We start from the raw sequence: 19,020 nt of genomic DNA, 5'->3' as shown, positions 1-19,020 counted from the left end.
TTGAGTGTCTGGGGGAAAGGAAATAAACCTTAATAGTTGAGTAATTTTTGAAGTGCTACTAACAAGAAGCAGATCTCTCCTTTCTCAGGTTTTTAAGATTAGCTTACTTTTTAAACATGAGCATTCATGTCTAATTGAGTATTAAAGAAAGCAATATTAATGGACACTAGTTTACATATTCTCTTTGTGCCCTGAAGTTTTTGTATATTAACCAGCACTTTCATCCCTGCCCTTCATACTCACTAAAAGATCAAGCAGAAAAATTCATACAGAAGAACAGACACCAAAATGAACTTAGATGAAGAACACTCCTCAGCAAATGTTCCAAATCCCTTGGCAGCGTGCATCTACGAGGATTGCTCACCCACCACTAACATGGGTGGAACAGAGCAGGCCAACAACTCTATGCGTACCACTTCTTGGAGCAAAATATGGAAAATATCTTTAGTTTAACCTACATAGCAAATTATCAGTAGAGGAGGCAGTGTCATTGGAATGTGGCTGAGGGACTAGTCAGAAAACCTCAGCTCTTGTAAAGAGTGCCAGGAGATGCTCAATGACCAAAAATGGCCTCGGTCTCAGTATTATGGCTCATGTAAGAAATGGCATCTCCGGCAGTACAGTGAACTCCCTAGCACCAAGCTGGTGCACTGGCTGACCAGTGACTCAGAGGGAAGGCTGCCATTCACTGAATCATCAGCATGACTTCCTTCAGTACTTTAGTTATTCTTGGAGGTCTCCCGTCCAGATCCCAGCCCTGCTTAGCTTCAAAGATGTAATGAAATCACTGTCCGAGGCTGCATGTTTGTGACATCACAGTCTGTTGCCATAGAAATGATTGTGATGTTACAAACGCAGCATTGTGTCTTTACTGTCTGATGAAAGAGGTGAAGGTTGGTGCGAAGCAGCAGCTCTCCCTCTAAGAATTTAAAGCACTTGGTTCAGACTCAGTTTAGCTCTCAGTGAAACGAAGGGGAATTTTGTCTTTAAATTTCAGCTAGAACTGGACTGGAAATCCTCCCCCCCCACCCCCTTTTTTTTTTTAAAGCAAATGCAGTGTTGCCTGTTTCCCTAGGACCCTGTCTGTTTTTTGTAATCTGCTCCAGGAAGACAGAAGCCCAGACAATGTCCCAGCTCCCCTGCTTGAGTATCACAGAAGTTTGTTTTTGCAAATCCCGTCTGCCTCCCGACGGGAGGGGAAGTGGGGACGGGACAGAGGAGAGGTTGTTTCTCAATGGACTGGGCAGGCCATCTGCTTTTCCCTTGCATTCACAGAGGCTACCAAGACTGCAGAGTATCTCCAACAGATGGTCCAAGAAGTGGCAACATTACTCTGCCCCACCCCACAAGGGGATGAAGGGCCCATATCAGATGCTAGCGCAGCTCTGTGCAAGCTAGTGGAGAGGATTTTTCCTTAGGACTGATCCCTCCCCTGCTTACATCTGTACTGTGTAATACAGGTTTGAGCTACAGCAAATGGGGTACTGTACATTGTGCTGTGACAAAGGTATATCACTGTTACTGGATGAAAGAGAAAAAAGAAGCCGAAATTGTACAGGGATGACAAGTGGCAGGATTTTGAGCAGGAAAGAAAGAGTTAGAGCAGCAGCCCTATACTGCTACAGTCACTCTCTTCATGAAAACAGCAAAAGGGCATGAAAGCTCACTGTGTCTCCTTTTAAAATCACAGATTGCAGAGCTGGAAGGCACCTTGAGATCACCTAATCCATCCTCTTGACCCAAGGCAGGATTAACTCTCCGTAGATAAATGTGTGTCCGGGGTAGTTAGCCTGCCCTGGGAAACCTTCAGTGATACAAATTCCACAGCCTCCAGTGTAATCTGGTCCAATGTTTAGCACGCCTCAGATTTAGGTTAGATCAAGTCTAGCAATTTAAGCCCATTAGCCAAATCCTGTTCCTGGTGGACATGGAGAAGAGTTTAACTAACTTTACCCTTTGCAGTAAACTTTTACACATTTGAAGACTTTATCTCCCTTCAGCTGTCTTCTTTAAACTAAAAACAACCTAAATCTCTCAAACCTTTTTTTATCTTGCAGGGAGATAACTATGCAGACAATGAACCTGTTGAAGGCTGTTTTTGAGCGATGAGATTGATTGCAAAATTGTATGTACAAGCCTCAAAGGTCCAACTAAGAAGCCAAACTTGTACTTTTTCCTGCATATCCAAACCCCATACCTCCAGGGCTTTTATCTGCTTCACACACCTGCTTTGCATCCTAAAAGGAAAGCTGCAAGCTCCTGAACAAGGACTGCTTTCTCTGTAACTAGGTTGAACAGCACCCACACCACAACAGGGCCCTGATCCTCTTTTTGTGCTACCATAATCAAGAAGATGGGAATATGTTTCATATATCCAAAAGCGCAAAGAAGCCCCTGGCAGCTGGACAAACTCCCTAGATCCTGGCTTGCTTAAAATAGCACCACTAGCATTTAATTCAAAGAAGACTTTAAGAAAAGCTACACACAAAAACCGGCGAAGTAAATTTAATATTTAAACCACCCAACTGCCTTCTTCAGCACTCTCCTGACATCAAGGGGGAAGACAAGGGACATCAGACCCCCCAACTATATTTAGAAGACATTCTCCATCATGAAAGTTAGTCCATCTAGTTCAGTAGTTTGTGCTGCCCAGAAAAAAAAAAAGATTTTGTAGAATAAGCTGCAAGGGCCCTTACAACATAGTATAACATGTTTGTAGGGGAAGGTCTGTCCTGATTCCAATTGCTTAGGAGCCAGTTTATGCTCTGCAGAATGAGGGCTTGCAATCCCTCAGAAGAGAGTGGTGGTCTTGGATAGGATGAGATTTGGTACATCCATTTTCAAGACAGCATCATTTCCTTTGAGCCACAGAAGAGGAGGTCTCTCATTCAGGTTTGAAATTAGGTAAAAATCAGAACAGCACTAAGAAACCCTCACGGCACTGCTGGGGTGCATCTCATAAGGGAATAAAAACAAGAAGAAGTCTTAAGATTTCTCATGGTACATGAAAGCACAAGACATCTACTTTTCAAAAGTCCCAGCCTATACGAGCAGACCTTTACGTTCTGCCCATTAAAAGCTGACATTTTTATAGTTTTAAAATCCTCAGAAGATAACTAGTGAAAACCTGGGCATCAAAGCTAAATGTAAAAGGCAAGTGGAAAGTGGCACCATTTTACAACCCTCCTGCCTATGTCAACAGTTGGCTGAGAGTTGAAAATTTAATATTAATAATATTGACTGTCGGATTTTTATTTACCCTTTTTTCACCTTTTGCTTTTATAGCAGTCCATGTTCCTGTTGTCTCAGGCACATGTAAGCACTGGTGACTGCCAACTGCTTTCAATAAGGATATTCCTTCCTCTTCCATGGCAACAAATTGTGATATAGATATTACATTTAAAACACGGGCTTAGAAAGGACACCATCTAGTCAAAGTATTTTTTTTTCATTTATCTAAAACAAACTTCCTACACACTTCAGTCCTGAAATCTGAAATTGTCATTTATTTCCTTATAGGGAGGAAGAGAGAGATATAGCCTGTTCAGTGTGTTTCCAGAGCTTTCTCATTATAGGGTTGGTTCTCAATGGTGGGAGGAACCCTCTAGTCAAACCAGTGCTTCATATCCACAATTTCTTTAAATAAAGGAACTAGATGCAAATCCTAGGGCCCGAAGACACCTCTCTGGTTTGGGTTCTGCTGTGAATCCCACACTGAAAGGAATTTGCTTTCCTGGTTCCAGTTCAGATGTGGCCAAAGTCTCACAAGAACCACCATGTTCATTTACCACCAGCATATGGATTAAAGCATTTTCTCTCCCTTTAAATTTACAGTTTTCTGTTCTCTTGTAAACACACTTTAATCTTTTGTACATTAAAGGTCACTGTAAGCAATCCAGTATACATCAGAGTCTTAATGGTGTCTTTTCAAAGACTGGGAATGTTCTCTGGATTACAATGCTAGAATTTTGTTGTGATCTTTCTTGTGCTAATTATTTCCATCTTTGGAACAAACAAAATTAATAGTAATTATGGTTTCCAGTCATTCAAATGTGGGGAAAGCAGGCTCTAAAAGGAAGTTGCATCTCTTTACAAGCATATGCTGCTCAGCATTAATGCGGTTGAGAAGATGGGGCTTGCTGTCCCCACCTACATACTACAATATCCTGTGGAACTTCCCACTAAAGACTCTGCAGCAGTAGCCTCTCTTGTAAAGAAATGAATGAAAACAGAACTGAAGACTTCACTGAACTGTAGTGTTTTTCATTAAACTGATTGCTTTTTGCATTCTCCAATCTTCTCTAGTAAGTTTTCATTTGTATGGAGATTAAGAAGTGAATGGCTTTATGAAACACCAGGCTATATTAACCATCCTGTTTGGCTTATTTTCCTTGTGCCTGTGCTAATGCCAGACCTAATGCCTATTGTGCCACGTTCTTCTCTAAAGACACTGCTTGGGATGCTGTCCCAGTCCAGCCACCCATGGCAGTACCTCCTTTCTCTTCAAATCCCTTGAATAAAAGTAAATTTCTTAACAGCCCCCACAAAAACCAAGCATCTTGGAAACAAGATCTAAGTCATTCCTCCCTCCATCTTCCATGCCTCATCTGTGTTTTAGGCTTATTTAGTACGTCAGGAGGCAGAAACACTGCATTGATAGCATTTCACTGATGGACTACAGAACCAGCATATTCCTCGTGTGAGGCCAAGGCTGGTCAACAGGCAGCTTAAATAAAGGGCACATAGTCAGACTTGTCACTAAATCTTTCCAGCAACTCAGGTTTATACACCCTAGCAGGAAGAAAGAGAAGAGTCTCAACTGAATGGACCCAAATTGTAAAGCTTAGAACTAAAAAAGACATAACCGCTCAAAACTCAAGGCTGATCACAGGTTGGGGGGGAGCTCCATCCAAGTTTAACCCTACATATTCCTTTGATGCAGTAATTTGTTCGGTCAGGCAGTCCTGCTGACTGCTGTTTGGGGGGTTTGTTTTTGTCCACCTTGCAAAACAGCCTAGGCCACGAGGGTGGCAGTGGCAAGGAGCAGAGCAGGACTCGCTAGCTCTGTGCAGGCTCTTGCACAAGAGCGGGATGTTCACAGGCCAAGCGTTTTGTCAACTGTAGGAGAATCCCACCTTGCCTTCAGTCCCTCAAGACACCAGATACAGTCAATCACAAGGCTAATGAGCAATACAGGTTCAAAAAAAAAAAAAAAAAAAAGAGAAAAGAACCAGGGTTCAAACTTTTCCAACCAAAACACACCAGACCTAAGACCCTTCAGCAGAGGTGCACGCGTGATTGCTCAGGCCGGTGCAGCGTGACTGATAGGTCCCGTTCAGTTAGCACATGCTAACTCTGCCATGTGGCTACCCAAGCCAAGCACACGGCCAGGTCTGCAGGATCGGGGCCACCAAGAGGGAAACTCGACCGCTGAAGCCATTCAACACCACACAAGTGTTTCAACCTAATGTCTATGAACCCCAGGCTGACCCCCCTCCTCCTGCACCGGCCAGAAGTGAAAACAATGAACCAGAAAACCGTCGGGCGACTCAGTGCGGAGGGTCCCAGGTACCCCCGCCAGAAAGGGAGCCAAGGGGCAGGTGCCCAGCAGCAGGTGCCGGACAAAGAAAGCAAAGTCCAGCTGTGGGAACCTGGTCCTGGCAGCTACCCAGGAGCTGCATGGAGCGTTTCCCTGCCGCCCTCCTAGGGAGAAGGGCAGCGAACAAGTGGAGGGAGCAATCGCAGCCCCCCCGGGACCCTGCTGCCCATCGCAGCGCCACGTCCAGAGGCGACGGCTTGGCCCCGAGCCGAGCTGCTGGGTGCTTGGTGAAGGGACACGGGCCACAAACCTTCTATGGGCTTCAAATAATCGTATTCGAACAAGGTGGAGAAGTCGAACTCTTCCTCGGAGCTGACACCGGGCTGGGGCTCGGGCCCGGGCTCCTCGCCCCCCGGCGGGGGCTCAAACTCCGGCTCCTTCTGCCTGGCACTCATTTGCGCCCCCGGCCGCGTCCCAGCCCAGGTGGCGAGCGGGCCCGGGGGAGGCTGCGAGCAACGCTCCGGTCCCGCTCGGAGACCGAGAGCTGCGCGAGGGCGGCGGGGGAAGCAGCAGACAAACAAGAACCGCAAAAAAACAGGTGTCAAGAAATCTCCCCCGGGTCCTGCGGCTGCTGCGCTGCGAAAGGCGAGTCCGGGCCGGGCCGGGCTGGGCCGGCGGGGATGGAGAGGCGCCGGCGGCGGTGCCCGCCCCGCGCGCACGCGAGCTCGACGGCCGGAGCGCGAAAGGAGCAAGAGGAACAGGGCGACTTCCTGCTCGCAGCAGCCACCTGCAGCCGGGAGGCGGGTCCTGCCCCGGGGAGGAGGAGCGGGAGTCCTCGCCGGCAGCCGGGGGGCGATGCCCCGCAGCCCGGACGGGGAGCCCCGGCGGAGCCGTGCGGGAGCGGGCAGTGCTGCGCGGTGCAGGGAGCAAAGCACTGGCAAAGCGCACAGGGGTGTTTGCCTGGCTTCAAACTGCGGTGGGAGACATGAAGAGGGGGCAAGGAAAGGAACAAATTGGGGGATAGAAAAGGGAAAATGAAACACCTGCAAGGGATGCGAGGAGCTGGTGCTCGGAGGCAGTCTGCAGGGCGAGGGGAGGCCGGTTGGGCAGGTCCTGAGGGGTAGGCAGAAATCTCCGGAGAGCAGCAGGACGCCCGGAGCCTGGCTGGTGCAAGGAGCAGCCTCTCTCCTTCTGCCAGAAGCTTTTCCTGTGTCCAACAAAACTCCCCTGCCAGAGCCCCTGTGATGGCACTGTTACTGGTGTGGTCTGGAGGCTCCCCTATGCCCCCAGCCAGGCCATGCTTTGCCCCCCTGTCCTGTCACTGTTCCTGCAGTTCTCACCATCTGCTCTCTCCTTTTAACTACAATCAACTGGACTTTCTCTCCAACTCAGACGCACAACCTGTGCAAGGTTTCTGGATCAGGCCCTCCCTGCGAACCTTTCAGAACAGAGGAATTTGAAGTCCTTCCTGTACAAGGCCTCTATTCTCCTCATCCTCTGCCCATGAAAGGTATCTCCCAAACAGATCACCCAAGTCTCTTTCTGCACTTCCTGCTAGCCAACCACACTGTCAGCGATGTCAGTGTCCAGATGCCACTGGCCTGCTTCCCCAGTAACCATCTCCACATTGCCTCCACTCATGCAGCCTGCTTTTAGAGCAAGTCCACGAGGTTACTACCGTACCCACTGCTGCTTCAGTTCTCTCCTAAAGACCCACCTCTGCCGCAGTGCCTTCTTATAACTGTAATAACAGGGCTGTGGAGTGATTTAGGATTATCTATGCCTCTACTATTTATATTGTAACTTCACATTACCTATCCTAGCTACTTAGAGGGTCCTCATTATCAGAAGAGCTGACTGCTCACCATTGTTAGAGCATTTATCCTCTCACCACCCCTGTGATATGTTGGGATGTGCTATTATCCCCATTAACACAAAGAAATTCAGAGCCCTGATCCTCAAAGGTGCTTAACTACCTTTGAAAAAAATCTTGCTGAGATTTGCTCAAGATTACATGGAAACGCTGCAGGATAGCAGGGCACTGGATCCAGATCTCCCAAATGTTAACTTGACGCTCTAACCACTGGATTGTCCTCCTTCCTGTTATTATCATAACATATAGCCTGCCACCCTGTGGCATGTCATTCCTTTGTGCTCTGTCCTTCCACTTTGATTTGTCATTATTTTCAGACTTTAGACCCCTGGAGCAGAAGCCATGTCACCTTCTGTGTTTGGAAATCAGCTCACACATGGTAGCCTCCATCAACCACAAATAATAACAGCTTGAAAGCTGTATGTATTACTTTTATCTAGCACCTTTCTCTGCTGCCGAGGTACAGCAGTTACTAGGTTTGAGCATGGGAGGTGTTTCTCAGGGAACCAGAAGTCTCTACAATACTGCCTGACATGAAACAAGAATAAGACCGGAAGAAACAATATGGGGCAAGTCCAGTCCCCCATAATCACAGGGAACTATGTGATAATTGTCCAGTAAGGTCTACATGAACATCTGCTCCTCAGGCAACAATTTCCCCTTCCCCCCACCCCTCTAAATCTTTAGTATAAAACCCTAAAGCCTTAAATATATGACAAAGATAAGGAATGCAGTAGCAGACTTCTCCACTAGGGATGTGGCCTAGGGAATCTGTTGACATTCCTAGTCTCCAGAAAATGCCATGGGATATTTCAATGCAAGTTTTCAAAAAGGCAGGTGATTTTATGCATTGAGTTTGCATGTCCTATTGCTGTGAATACACACACAAATCCAATATTTACATAAACAGATGACTAGTTAGGAGCATCATGTAACAGAGAGATCCACTACCTGATGCAATTAAAAAGAGAAGGGAAAACTAGTCTGGAGTTATAGTCCTCAATTTCATGACCAACTTCACTGCAGTTGGTACTGTATTTTATCCAACAGAGACTAAAAGGGCAATATTATATTTCATTAGTGCAAAGTATACATAGTAATACAATAGCTTCCTTGGACAAAGCTACTTGAACTTTCTTTTGCACATACTGCCAAAACAACCAGGAAAGGCAATTTACTGGGTTTCCACTTTGTCAGCACACAGCTTTATGCGTGCGTGAAAAACAGGGCAAGGCTATTTGGTCCTGTGTTTTCATCTTTCAGTCGAGTGTGATGCCTCTTTCTTTCTATAAGTGTCTTTGTTGGTGGTGCTGGGCTACCTTGAGGAGGATCCAATGCCCTTTTTCTGGTCAAGCTTGGAACTACATTTAAAAATCTCTATGGCAGGGGATGTAGCCTCTAATACTACAGTCTCTGTCTCCTTTGTTTTGGGGTCTGATTTCCTAGAATATATGCTGGTGCTCAAGTCAGCCCCCTCCCCGCCCCTTGAAAAAACGGGTCTGAAGCCTTGTGGATCTATATCATTTCTGTGGTTAGTGGTCTTGGTTAGTGGGGTTAGAAAATGAGGCCACCTTGGAAAACATCTAAAGACAGACTGAAGATCTTGTGTCTGTTACTGTCACCCAATGTGGTTCCAAATAATTTCTGCTGCTGTATTTGAGGACCTAAAATATATATCATCATAATATCTAAGGAATTAGATAGTTTAAAAAATGGTTTAGGAAAATGTTTATAAAGCTTTTTGCCTCAAGGTCACCAGGTCTTTATTGCAGGTTGGGCCACATCTTGGTACGGGAGGCTGCATGGAAATGTGCTGCCTCAGTAAGCAAAGTGCCTCACACATTGCGTCCTAGATCACTCAGGTCCAAAGTGTGCCCACATCCCAGTTTAGCCTGGTAGTTAGGGCAATCTCTTAGAAGATGGGACAAGATATGGTTTAAATCCCCTCAGATAGAAAAAGAGAATTCAAGCTGGGTAGTCTATGTTCTGGGTGAATTAACTCACTGCTAAGCTATTGGGAAAAGGTGGGCCTCCTTCTCTCTAGGATCTTATGACCCTTTAAATCAGAAAGAGGTAGCTAGCCATGTTTGAAGTTGGTCAGAAGGCAGGGCAGCAATGCACCTTTATAAGCCAGCTAAGGTTAACTAATTTCACAGTATCTGATGAAGTGAACTTGGGTTCATGAAAGCTTGTGCTCTCTCTCTCTCTATAGATATATCTTATGTAGACAGTCTGTAAAGGTGCATATCTACCCTGCCTTCCTTAAATCAAAATGCAAGCGCTTGAAGAGGAGTACAATGAAGGTTCCTTCCTGAAACACCACTGCAGGCTCCTGGAAAGTAGGGGCTGTGGGTTGGAGTCCTCTTAAGCAGAAAAAGGAATTCAGCCTGGTCCCCCCACATCCTGGTTGAGTTGTCTCACCAGTAATGTAATGACAAGCGGAAAACCCCTTTCTCTCTGGTCTAAATATTTTCCATGCAAAGCACACAACTCTAAGAAGAGGGAGAGAGGTCTCCCCTGAAGAGCCCACACAATCGAGTAGTCACTCTCCACCTAGGTTCAACTCTGAGTTTTCCCATCTGCACTCTGAAGGGGCTTAAATCACTCACCCAGGAGGCAGAGACCTAGGCAAAAAGATTTCCTCAGTGGAAGCCCAGGTCCACTGGTTCCCATATCAAGGTTCTGGGGAGAGGCAAAACAACAACTTGCATGCCCAAATAGTGGGTTGTAGGCTATGCCAGGTGAAGGGCACTGTCCACCCCTCTTGGATCTGTGCACCCCCTACAGAGGATTGCAAGATCCAAAGGATCAGGAAGCATGAACACAACAGGAAGTCTTAATTGTTTGAGCATCCACATTAGGGTTGGGGGTAAAGGAGTCCTAGTTTCTGATTTCTGCATCCCAGGGTTATTTCTTGTTTATTGAAGCCCAAGACTGATTAATGTAAAATGCATTATCAGTCCAACTTTAGCCTAGTGTTTAGGGCTCTCTCCTGAGAGGTGCCATGCTTGTCCCCACAAAGCTCCACTACAGAAGTCTAACTTCGTAGCCCTCAGCGTGTGTGAGGAGGTCATTAAACCTCAGCCTCCTGCTTTCTAGAGAGGTGTTCGGAGCAGATTCAAACCTTCAGCTCTGTTCTCACAGGACACAGGCGTGCCCACTCACAGTAGAGTGGTCTAACCACCAGGCTAGGTTTGGTTGGAGGGGGGTGCATGCGGGAGAAACTCCTCACTTGTGCTATTGTGCCACCATGCATTTAGAAATGTAAAAAAAAAAGAGAGAGAGAGAGAGGACAAGAAGAAGCCTGACTTCAAATGAGGTGTCCTGGGTGGAGGCAGGGATGGAGTGAGTGCTTACTTCCATGGGCAGGGGATGCGGTGGCAGCCGCAATGACAGTGGTGGTGACAGCTCAAGCTGCTGCTGCCTCAGCACAAGCCCCTCGAACACAGGCTGCTTCTTGCAATGGCAGCAGCAGCACAGACTCCCTGGGGGCTGCCAGTCTGGTATCCTGCTGAATTGGTGCCCTGGGGGCTGGTGCCTCACAGCCTCCTCCCAGGTTACAATACTAGAGCTTGACTTAGTAGCCCCCATAGTTTGAGCATTTCCCGAGGAGATGCCTGCATTCCAGTCCCTGCACGCTGGGGTTATTTCCATTTTGTTAAATATAAAATGGAATCAGTCCTGCTTTACCCTGGTGGTGAGGCTTCTTTGGGACATGAGAGCTCTAGATCCAATGCCCTGCTATTCTGCAGCATTTTAGTGTAACCTTGAGCAAATCACAGCAAGATTTTTTTTCAAAGGTAGTTAAGCACCTTTGAGGATCAGGGCTCTGAATTTCTTTATGTTAATGGGGATGATAGCACATTAGAGATGCAGGTTTCAGTCATTTCTGATTGAGGTCATGGAACCCAGACCTCCTCCATTCTTGGCTCAAGGGAATTCAGAGGTCTCACTGAGCTAGGAGGGGGTCTGGGTTCAGGGATCTCCTCAGCCTGAAAGAATGCCTTAGCCACCAGTCCTGTCCACCTGTCCTTTTGCAGACGCACTAGTATACAGACAGAATGCAAGATTCCTGGGGCTGGGAAAAGGGGCTACAACAGAGACATAGACTCATCAGGTTGGGCCTTCACCTTGAGGGGATGTGGAGATCCTACGTTCTGATCCCTGAACCCCAGGGTGTAGGATGTTTCTTTTTATAGCCAACTTATTATACATTTAAAAATCATGATCAGTTAAACCTATGGTGTGGTAGTTAGGCCACTCTTCTGGGATGTGGGTTTGAATCCCTTCCCTAATATTTTGTTTGGATGAACTTTTGCTACTAGCAGATTCTGATGCATCATTTGAAAAAGGCCTTGATTTAAAAAAATCTTAAAAGTGCTTGCCTTTGTTTTGCATTGTTGGCTTCTTTTTCAGCATTTTGTTCATGAGACGCTCCAGAAAGTCGCTTCTGGTTTTGTTAAATATTTTGTCATGATCCCTTTTAACTTTGGGCATTACAGTTTATACTATCGTTGAAGAGGGCTTGCCAACTCCATGTGTACACAATTACAAGCTAACACAGGACCGTCTAAATAACCATATACAAACTGGCTCACCCAAACAGAAAGCACTGCCTGCTGTTGTCCAACAAGTTCTCAACATTGCAATTTTAACAAAGATCAACTATTGTTGGTAAAGAATAAACATTTCACATGAAGGCATTTTCTTTTAGCCTCCCTGCCTTCTTCCTTTGCCCTCCTCTGAAAGCCAAACCAGACCTGTGTCATCCTGAAAAATTTGAATGACGGAAAAAAATTTAAAATGGAAAATGCAGTCTGGAGGTTTGTTTGATGTTGTGATGCCCTTCTAGCCTTGTGCCCCTTACTGAAATGTAGCTAACAAAAAAAATGAAACTGAAATGTGTGTGATGCTCTTGAATTAGCACTATGTGGGCTAACAAGACATAGAATATGATTTGACAGCATCATCAGTATGAGTCAAAAGAGAAAGGGAATAGTCTGCACCAGCATAAAGATTGCATAATCTCCTCTCCACTGAAAGGGTGAGCATTGCAATGAAGATCTGGAGAGGTTGGCAAGAAAGCAGTAAAGAAGATGTTCTAACTTTGCTCTTTTATCTTAACCCTTTACTTTCTAACACGTTTGTGAACACATTAAGAGATAAGTGACAGTTTAGGCTTAACTTCTATGAGAGCTATTTGTGCTCCAAGAAAGCCATATCATTTTAAACTCGTTCCACCAATATTTCAAAGACTAGTAAATCATTACCATACACTGAGAGGAGAGAGCAGGGAGGGGTGCGTTCTAACATCAGTAGAGAAATATAGGGATTAGCTTAGATCAGGGACACCAAAACTTTTACCCTGTCTTAGGCCATGTTGTTAACTTACCAGCTACACTCAACAGGAATAAAATGGGGCTTATTCTTACTGCTCACACCTATAATACATAAATATTACCTATAATACAGAAATATGGTGACTATAGATCCCACAGAATCATAATACCTCTTAGAACCAGGTGTTTCACCTTCATAGAGCTCTGAGCGCCTCTGAAACAATTCTGACATCACCAATGCATTTTTCTTTTTTCCTTAGAAATGGCCCAATCCACACAATTCAGATCTAGCTCTGGCCCAAATATTAGGTTCCGCTCATTGCAGAACATCTTAATAGTTACCTTCTCTATACAGGGACCCTTCACTAATTCAGTTGGGACTCATTCTCAGTGACCAGTATAAGAAAGCCATGGTTGTCACCACTCTACACAGGTTCACAATATTCAGGTTGAGGTCCCGTGACTTATAGTGACCTCGTATTTTTTTAATAATGCCATTTTCATAAGCTAAAAGTGTGTTTAAAGAGCTTAAGCAAAAATCTCTCCGTGTCAACCTTAATAGAAATTACAGCTACCTCCCCTTGCAGCTAATTCAACATAATGCATGACTAGGAATACACTGTGTGGATATTACCATTTCAGGGAACTTGAGAATGGAAGGAGGCATTTTCCATGTACTTGGATCAGCATTTGACTTTAGCAGGATTTGCTTTGCTTTACAAATTTTAAAAGTATGCAAGTATTATAATACCTATGCACTGGGTAGGACTCCAAAAAGAAAGGGAAAAAGAAGTTTTCTAATGTCATATAAATTGCCATTACAATGATGTTCAAAGAGCTTATCAAATTTAAATTCTGGTAGTGGTCTACTCTAAACCAATCATTCACTACAGCATCATGTTCAATTTCTGCCTATATTTCTGCCTAAATATCATTAACCTGAAAAATGTAACTGCAGCAAATTTTAGACAATTTTCTTGGAAGTGTGTTGAATATGGCAAGATTATGGCAGGCAGGCTAAGTTAACCTTAGTTTATACTCAGTTATATAGAAAATAATACAAGGCCTGCAATATGCCTATACAAAATTGAAAAGGACCACATAAAAAGTACTGCACCTACATATAATGCTTAGAAACAGAGAAAGACTTTTCAATGATTAAAAAACAAAACAAAACAGATATTTCTAATGGGGTACATGTCAGGCACTAAAAATTCAATAGAAGCCTTAAACTTTCAAGCAGAGTTTTTCTAAGCTCTTAAAAGTGAGCCCATTGGGTTCAGACTACAAATGACTTTTGGGGGGAGGGAGAAAGGGAGCTTATAAAAGAAAAGGGGGAAGGGGAATCTTATATCTGTTGTATTCTTTAAGAAAACAAACACAAGCATTCAATTTTAGGGTCAGCTTGAGTCAGAGAGATCACCCCCAATTTCAGTCTCAAAGTGGTTTGGCAAGAAAAGCCAGTGGAAAAATTGCTCATAATCTCCATGTTCCCATTAAGTTCTCAAGTCTGTTCTGCAAACCCATGGAATGTACATATCAGAGTTTAAAAAAAAAAGAGAGAGAGAAAATTAAGCCAATAGTGGAAAAGAACTTCTAAGATATTATTATCCCTGACCCATCCAAAGGGGGAATGATGAAACATTTCTTCAGTTAGTCAAAATATCTATTTGAATGTTATAAAAGAGTGCCCTAGTTATGACAGTGCCACATCCACATCTGTGCATGCAATTTCTTTGCTGTAGGAAAGACTTGGAAAATGAATTGGTAGTTGCTAGAGGGCACACAGCTCGCACTCAGCCATCCAGCAGACTTTCTCTTTAGGGCAGTGGATTTCAACCTGGGGTCTGCAGACCCCCAAGGGGGTCTGCAGACTGTGTCTAAGGCATCCATGAAAGATGGCTGTGCTCAGTTAAAAGTATGTGAATAAATACCCACACTTACAATTCAAAAGGGTCTGCATCTCCATTTTAAATTTCCAAAGGGATCTGCACCTCCATTTGAAATTGTTTAGTGGTCTGCAAATGAAAAAAGGTTGAAAACCACTGCCTTAGGGCATTATCACAGGTAGAAGGGTGAAGCCCTTTTCAAATCTATAGTGCCACCAGGCAACACTGGGTGGCTCCAAGAACCTGAAATGGGTCTCTTGGTTGAAGTCATTCACATCTGATGGCTCTTTGGCAACTAACAGGAAATAAGCTTGGTGATCTGGTCTCAGACTCATCCTAGTGGACTGGTAGCCACCTTGAGGACAGCACTGCTCTTGTTGGCATTTCCACCCATGCTAGCACACTTGGGTCAAGGAGGCAAGGATACACCAAAGCACTCTCTCACCTGGAGAGAGGGCTCTAGACTGAGACACGGTCACTAGGCAAAAAGCAAACTATCACTGTTCCTGCTGAGCCTCCCTATACATAGAAGACCTTGCCCAGAACTATGACTGCCGTACCTTTTACAAGCTCTCCATTCATGGTATTACTGCATCCTGTGCTCTTGATGTCTAATATACAGAAACCCTCCCAAAGGAAAAAATGTACACCAGAAGTACCTTGAGCTTTTTGCAATATTACAGAATAACAGGTCTAGGGATGGCTTAGCATAGCTCTTAGTTTTTAGGCTACTCTGGAAAATTGTAGGTAGCAGGATTAGAGTGAATCAACCAAAGCAGTAGCCTCTCCTCCCACCTCCCAGGGGTGGGAGTGGCTTCAATGGGAGCTTTGTCTGTGGGAGGAGGGCAGGACCTGGGCCTAGGGGTAAGGTCTCCAAGTGAGAAGCTCAAGTGTTGTGTAATTTACTGCACTGGCAATTTGTATATTCAGGTTCCAAAAGCTGCACCTGCAAAGCCCAAGCTCTTAATTTCACCTCTCGCTTTCCACCAGGGCATCGGTCTGATTGGGGAATTTGGAATTAAAACTGTGACGATATCTCTTGGTCCTGAAGCCACCTGAAAGATTTCACCTCTGTGACTGCCCTGGGACAACTTCCCAACCCTGAGAAATCTTTCAGATGGCTTTAGGAGCAAGAGATATCATCACAGTTTTCATTCCAAATTCCCCAGCCAGGCCGATGGTTGTCCACAGCCACCACTCGCATCAAAGCTGATGGGCAAAGGGAAGAGAATTGCCCAGGAAAACCAGGACAGAGGTGCAAGAAACCTCACTAGCTCCTAGCCCAGGTGCGCCGTTTGCTTTTAGGTACGGTGGCCCAGGAGCTGATTTCAGAGAGCAGGTGGCCGTAGAGAGGGGTGAAATGAGCCTTCCACATCCTCCCCCCGGTTGCTTTGCAGCCTGTTCATGCTTTGGGATGAGCCAGAGGAAAGAGGGATAGGGATGCAAATACTTCTGGGGGTGAAGGAACAGCACGGGCAGGACAGGGGAGCTACTGATGGCCAGAGAAAGCCAGGCCTGTGTGTTTGAGCCTGGGAGCGGGGAAAGAGCAGCAAGGACCTGATCCAAAAGACCAGTAAAGTCAATAGGAGGCTTTCCATAGACTTTCATGAGCTCTGGATCAGCCCCTGAGGGCGGGAGTGTTAATGAGTGTGTTTTGGCAGGTGTCCTCTGGGCCATCAGAGCTGCTGAGGCAAAAGAAAACACATCGTCACTACCAATCTCCCTGCACATAAAGGCCTTTGATAGAGCTCCTGCAACGAGCGGGCTGGTGCCGCCTTCCCGGCATCGCTGCGGGGCTGGGAGCGGGCGGAGCCGGGGCGGGCTGCGCTGCGCTGCGCTGCGCCGGAGCCGGGAAAGGGACCGGGCTGCCCGGCGGCACCCCAGCGCCGCGCCGCGCCGCGCCGCGCCCGGGCGGCCCCGTCCGAGCCGTGCAAGAGCCCCCCGCACCCGGGCAGCGCCTGCACACAGCCGCTCGCTCACCTGCCTCTGCTCGGGGTGGGGGCGCCTTGCTAGCAGTGCTGCGGGCGGGCGGGGGCGGGCGGGCAGGCAGGTGGGACCCCCCCCCCCTCCCCGGGGCTGGCTGCAGGACACAGCCCGGGCAGGAGCCCCCGGGACCGGGCTCGCTGCACCGATGCGCACCAGCCCCGCGTGTGACAGCGGGCAGCGCCGGCTCCTCCTCCTTAACCCTTCCCCAGCCCCGAGCCCCTCTGCCTGCCGCCCGACGGCCCCCAGCCGCTGGCCCGCGGCGGGGCGGCAAGGGTCCTCGCGCGGGCTCGGGCTGGGAGAGGAAAGTCCCCTCCGCCTGGAGCTGGCTGCCAGCAAAGCACCCCTCGCCCAGCCCGAGCCGGGACACAGCCGGGCAGCGAGTCACCTGGCCCCTAGCAAGGAGCTGCACGGAGGGAGCTGGATGGACAGACAGGACGTGGACGTCTGCCCGCCTCGAGACACGCACACGCACGGAATGCAGAAGCCTCTTACCTGGATCCATAGACCTCATGATGTGGTGGTAATGAACCAGCCTGCAGGCAGTTTCTCTCTGCATGAGGATTTAAAAATAATTACAAAAAATAAAATAAAATAAAAATAAATAAATCAGTGGCAGGGGAAGGAAAAAAAAGAAAAAAATCTCCTTTAAACCATATTCAGGCGCTGGGGCTGGAGGAGAGGGAGCCCCTTCCGCTGCCGCCTGGCGTGGGGCTGGAGGGGCAAAGAGGGCTCCGGCCGGGGCTGAGCGTGTTCCTGAAGTGAAGGCAGTTCTCTGCGCTGAGATGTGGGTTACTAGAGAGGGAAAGGCCACTTCCTTCCCTGCTCCGAGTGTTTATAGTCTTTGAATGCTGTAAAATAACGGGATTCCCTCACTGTTTCCTCCTGTTTATCCCAGTGCCATGGAAACCCCTGGATCGCCTCCATCTCCCAAACTGAGGGCTTTCCTGCAAACTTCACACTCAGGAATCCATGACGTCTCCCAGCTCCGGGCCAAGGCAGCTCTGTGGCTTTTCTCAGTCTGCAGCACAAGCACTTAATTGTTGAGCAGAAAGTTAGAGAGCGGGAGAGAAAGAAATATGGATGATGTTAAAAATCCCAGTGTGTGTTTTTAAAACAAAACTTGCAGGCGCTGCAAAACCCTGCGAGGCAGCAGGGCTCCTGTGTGCACGTTTCCCCTCTGCCTGGCGGGAGCCGCTGCGAGCTGCTCCTGCTTTTTTTCCCTCTGGATAAATCATTCGCAAAACTCAAGTCCCCCCATCTTTTTTATTTATAGCCCTGAACTTGGCCAGCGCCCTATTCATACCCATCTCATTGCTGGCAAGAGGAGACAGCTCCTTCTTACCACTCGCTTGATTCTTTAGGCAGCAAGAAGAAAAAAAGCAGTCCATAAATTTGTCTAGTGTCATTTCACAAGCCTCTCTCTGTCTCTATTTTTAGACCCATTTAGAAGGAGAGAGAGAGAGAAATAAAAAAAAGCAGCCCCCTGGATTTCCATTGATCCACGTGGAGCTCAGCAAGGGTGAAATAGCCAAGGAAGCTTCTGAAACCAAGACAACGCCTGTGTTTACACGTGCGAGGGATAAACAGGAAAATAAAGGCAAAGACAACAGGAAAATAAAGGCAAGGATGTCGTGACCCCCACGGTGTTTTACAACGTGGTTTTCACTGCTGGGTTAAGAAGCCTCTCTAGGGTCTTCCAGGGCTCAGGGGCATGTTTGCAGGAGAGATCAAGAGGTCAGCGATATGAAGTGGACCCTGCTGGCTCCCCCCACTGCTCTCCTACAAGCCAGTCAAGCCTTGAAATTTACATTTTAAGCTGAAATTGTTGTCGAGCTCAGACAGGATCTTGGGTAGCAACAGCGAGTGAGTCACTTTGCAGATGGACTTGGACTTCTCCTGCACGGAGAGCTAGCTGGCTGGCACCGGCGGGACATTTCCATTTTTCACTCTCTCAGTCCCCAAATCGGCTCAAAGGAGGTATCCCAATCAAACTTTCTGCTTCTCTAGTTTGTTGTCTTGCAGGCTAGCAACTGCAGGCCGGCCAGGGAAACTCACTTTCCTAGGCTCTGTCATTTTTGGACGTGAGGAGGCGGAAATACCCTGTCCCTTCCTCAGCTCCAAGAGGCTGTTATGTAACGTACTTCCATTGAACCCTGGAAGCACATAGCAGGGAGCATGAGTGTCAGCAGGGCTGTCCAGCAGCTGGGGTCCACGTTGCCTCCCTTAAATGAAGGTGCATGACATCCTTGCCAAATGAGGGGCTCGGGACTGCCCTGGTCTGCAGGTGGGGTCCAGATGGGCGGATATTGCGGCTGTGGGTGTTGGTGGTGATTACAACCTTTATCCTGACTTAAAAACCATTTCCTGTTGAGTCTCCTGGTCCCCCAATGGAGA

The 19,020-nt window shown here is 47.0% G+C and overlaps 1 protein-coding gene across 5 annotated transcripts in view; it reads right to left on the bottom strand.

Annotated features, from left to right (window-relative positions):
- The window catches only part of NFATC2 (nuclear factor of activated T cells 2), a 131,379-nt gene extending 113,852 nt beyond the window's left edge, over positions 1–17,527 (bottom strand). For 3 of the 5 annotated variants that reach the window (XM_059733141.1, XM_059733142.1, XM_059733143.1), the window contains exon 1: positions 17,119–17,527. In XM_059733141.1, the coding sequence (XP_059589124.1) occupies positions 17,119–17,182 (64 nt within the window). In that variant the 5' untranslated portion in view covers positions 17,183–17,527. Of the gene's footprint in view, positions 1–5,849; positions 6,296–17,118 lie in introns of those variants that run through there. The other 2 variants (XM_006266914.4, XM_006266916.4) reach the window with 2 other exon arrangements.
- Between the last annotated feature and the right edge of the window lie 1,493 nt (positions 17,528–19,020).

Source organism: Alligator mississippiensis, chromosome 9 (genome assembly GCF_030867095.1).
Source record: "Alligator mississippiensis isolate rAllMis1 chromosome 9, rAllMis1, whole genome shotgun sequence".
Taxonomy (NCBI): Eukaryota; Metazoa; Chordata; order Crocodylia; family Alligatoridae; genus Alligator; species Alligator mississippiensis.
Note: the sequence above shows the minus strand (reverse complement) of the source record. Positions and strands in the feature narration are given on the sequence as shown.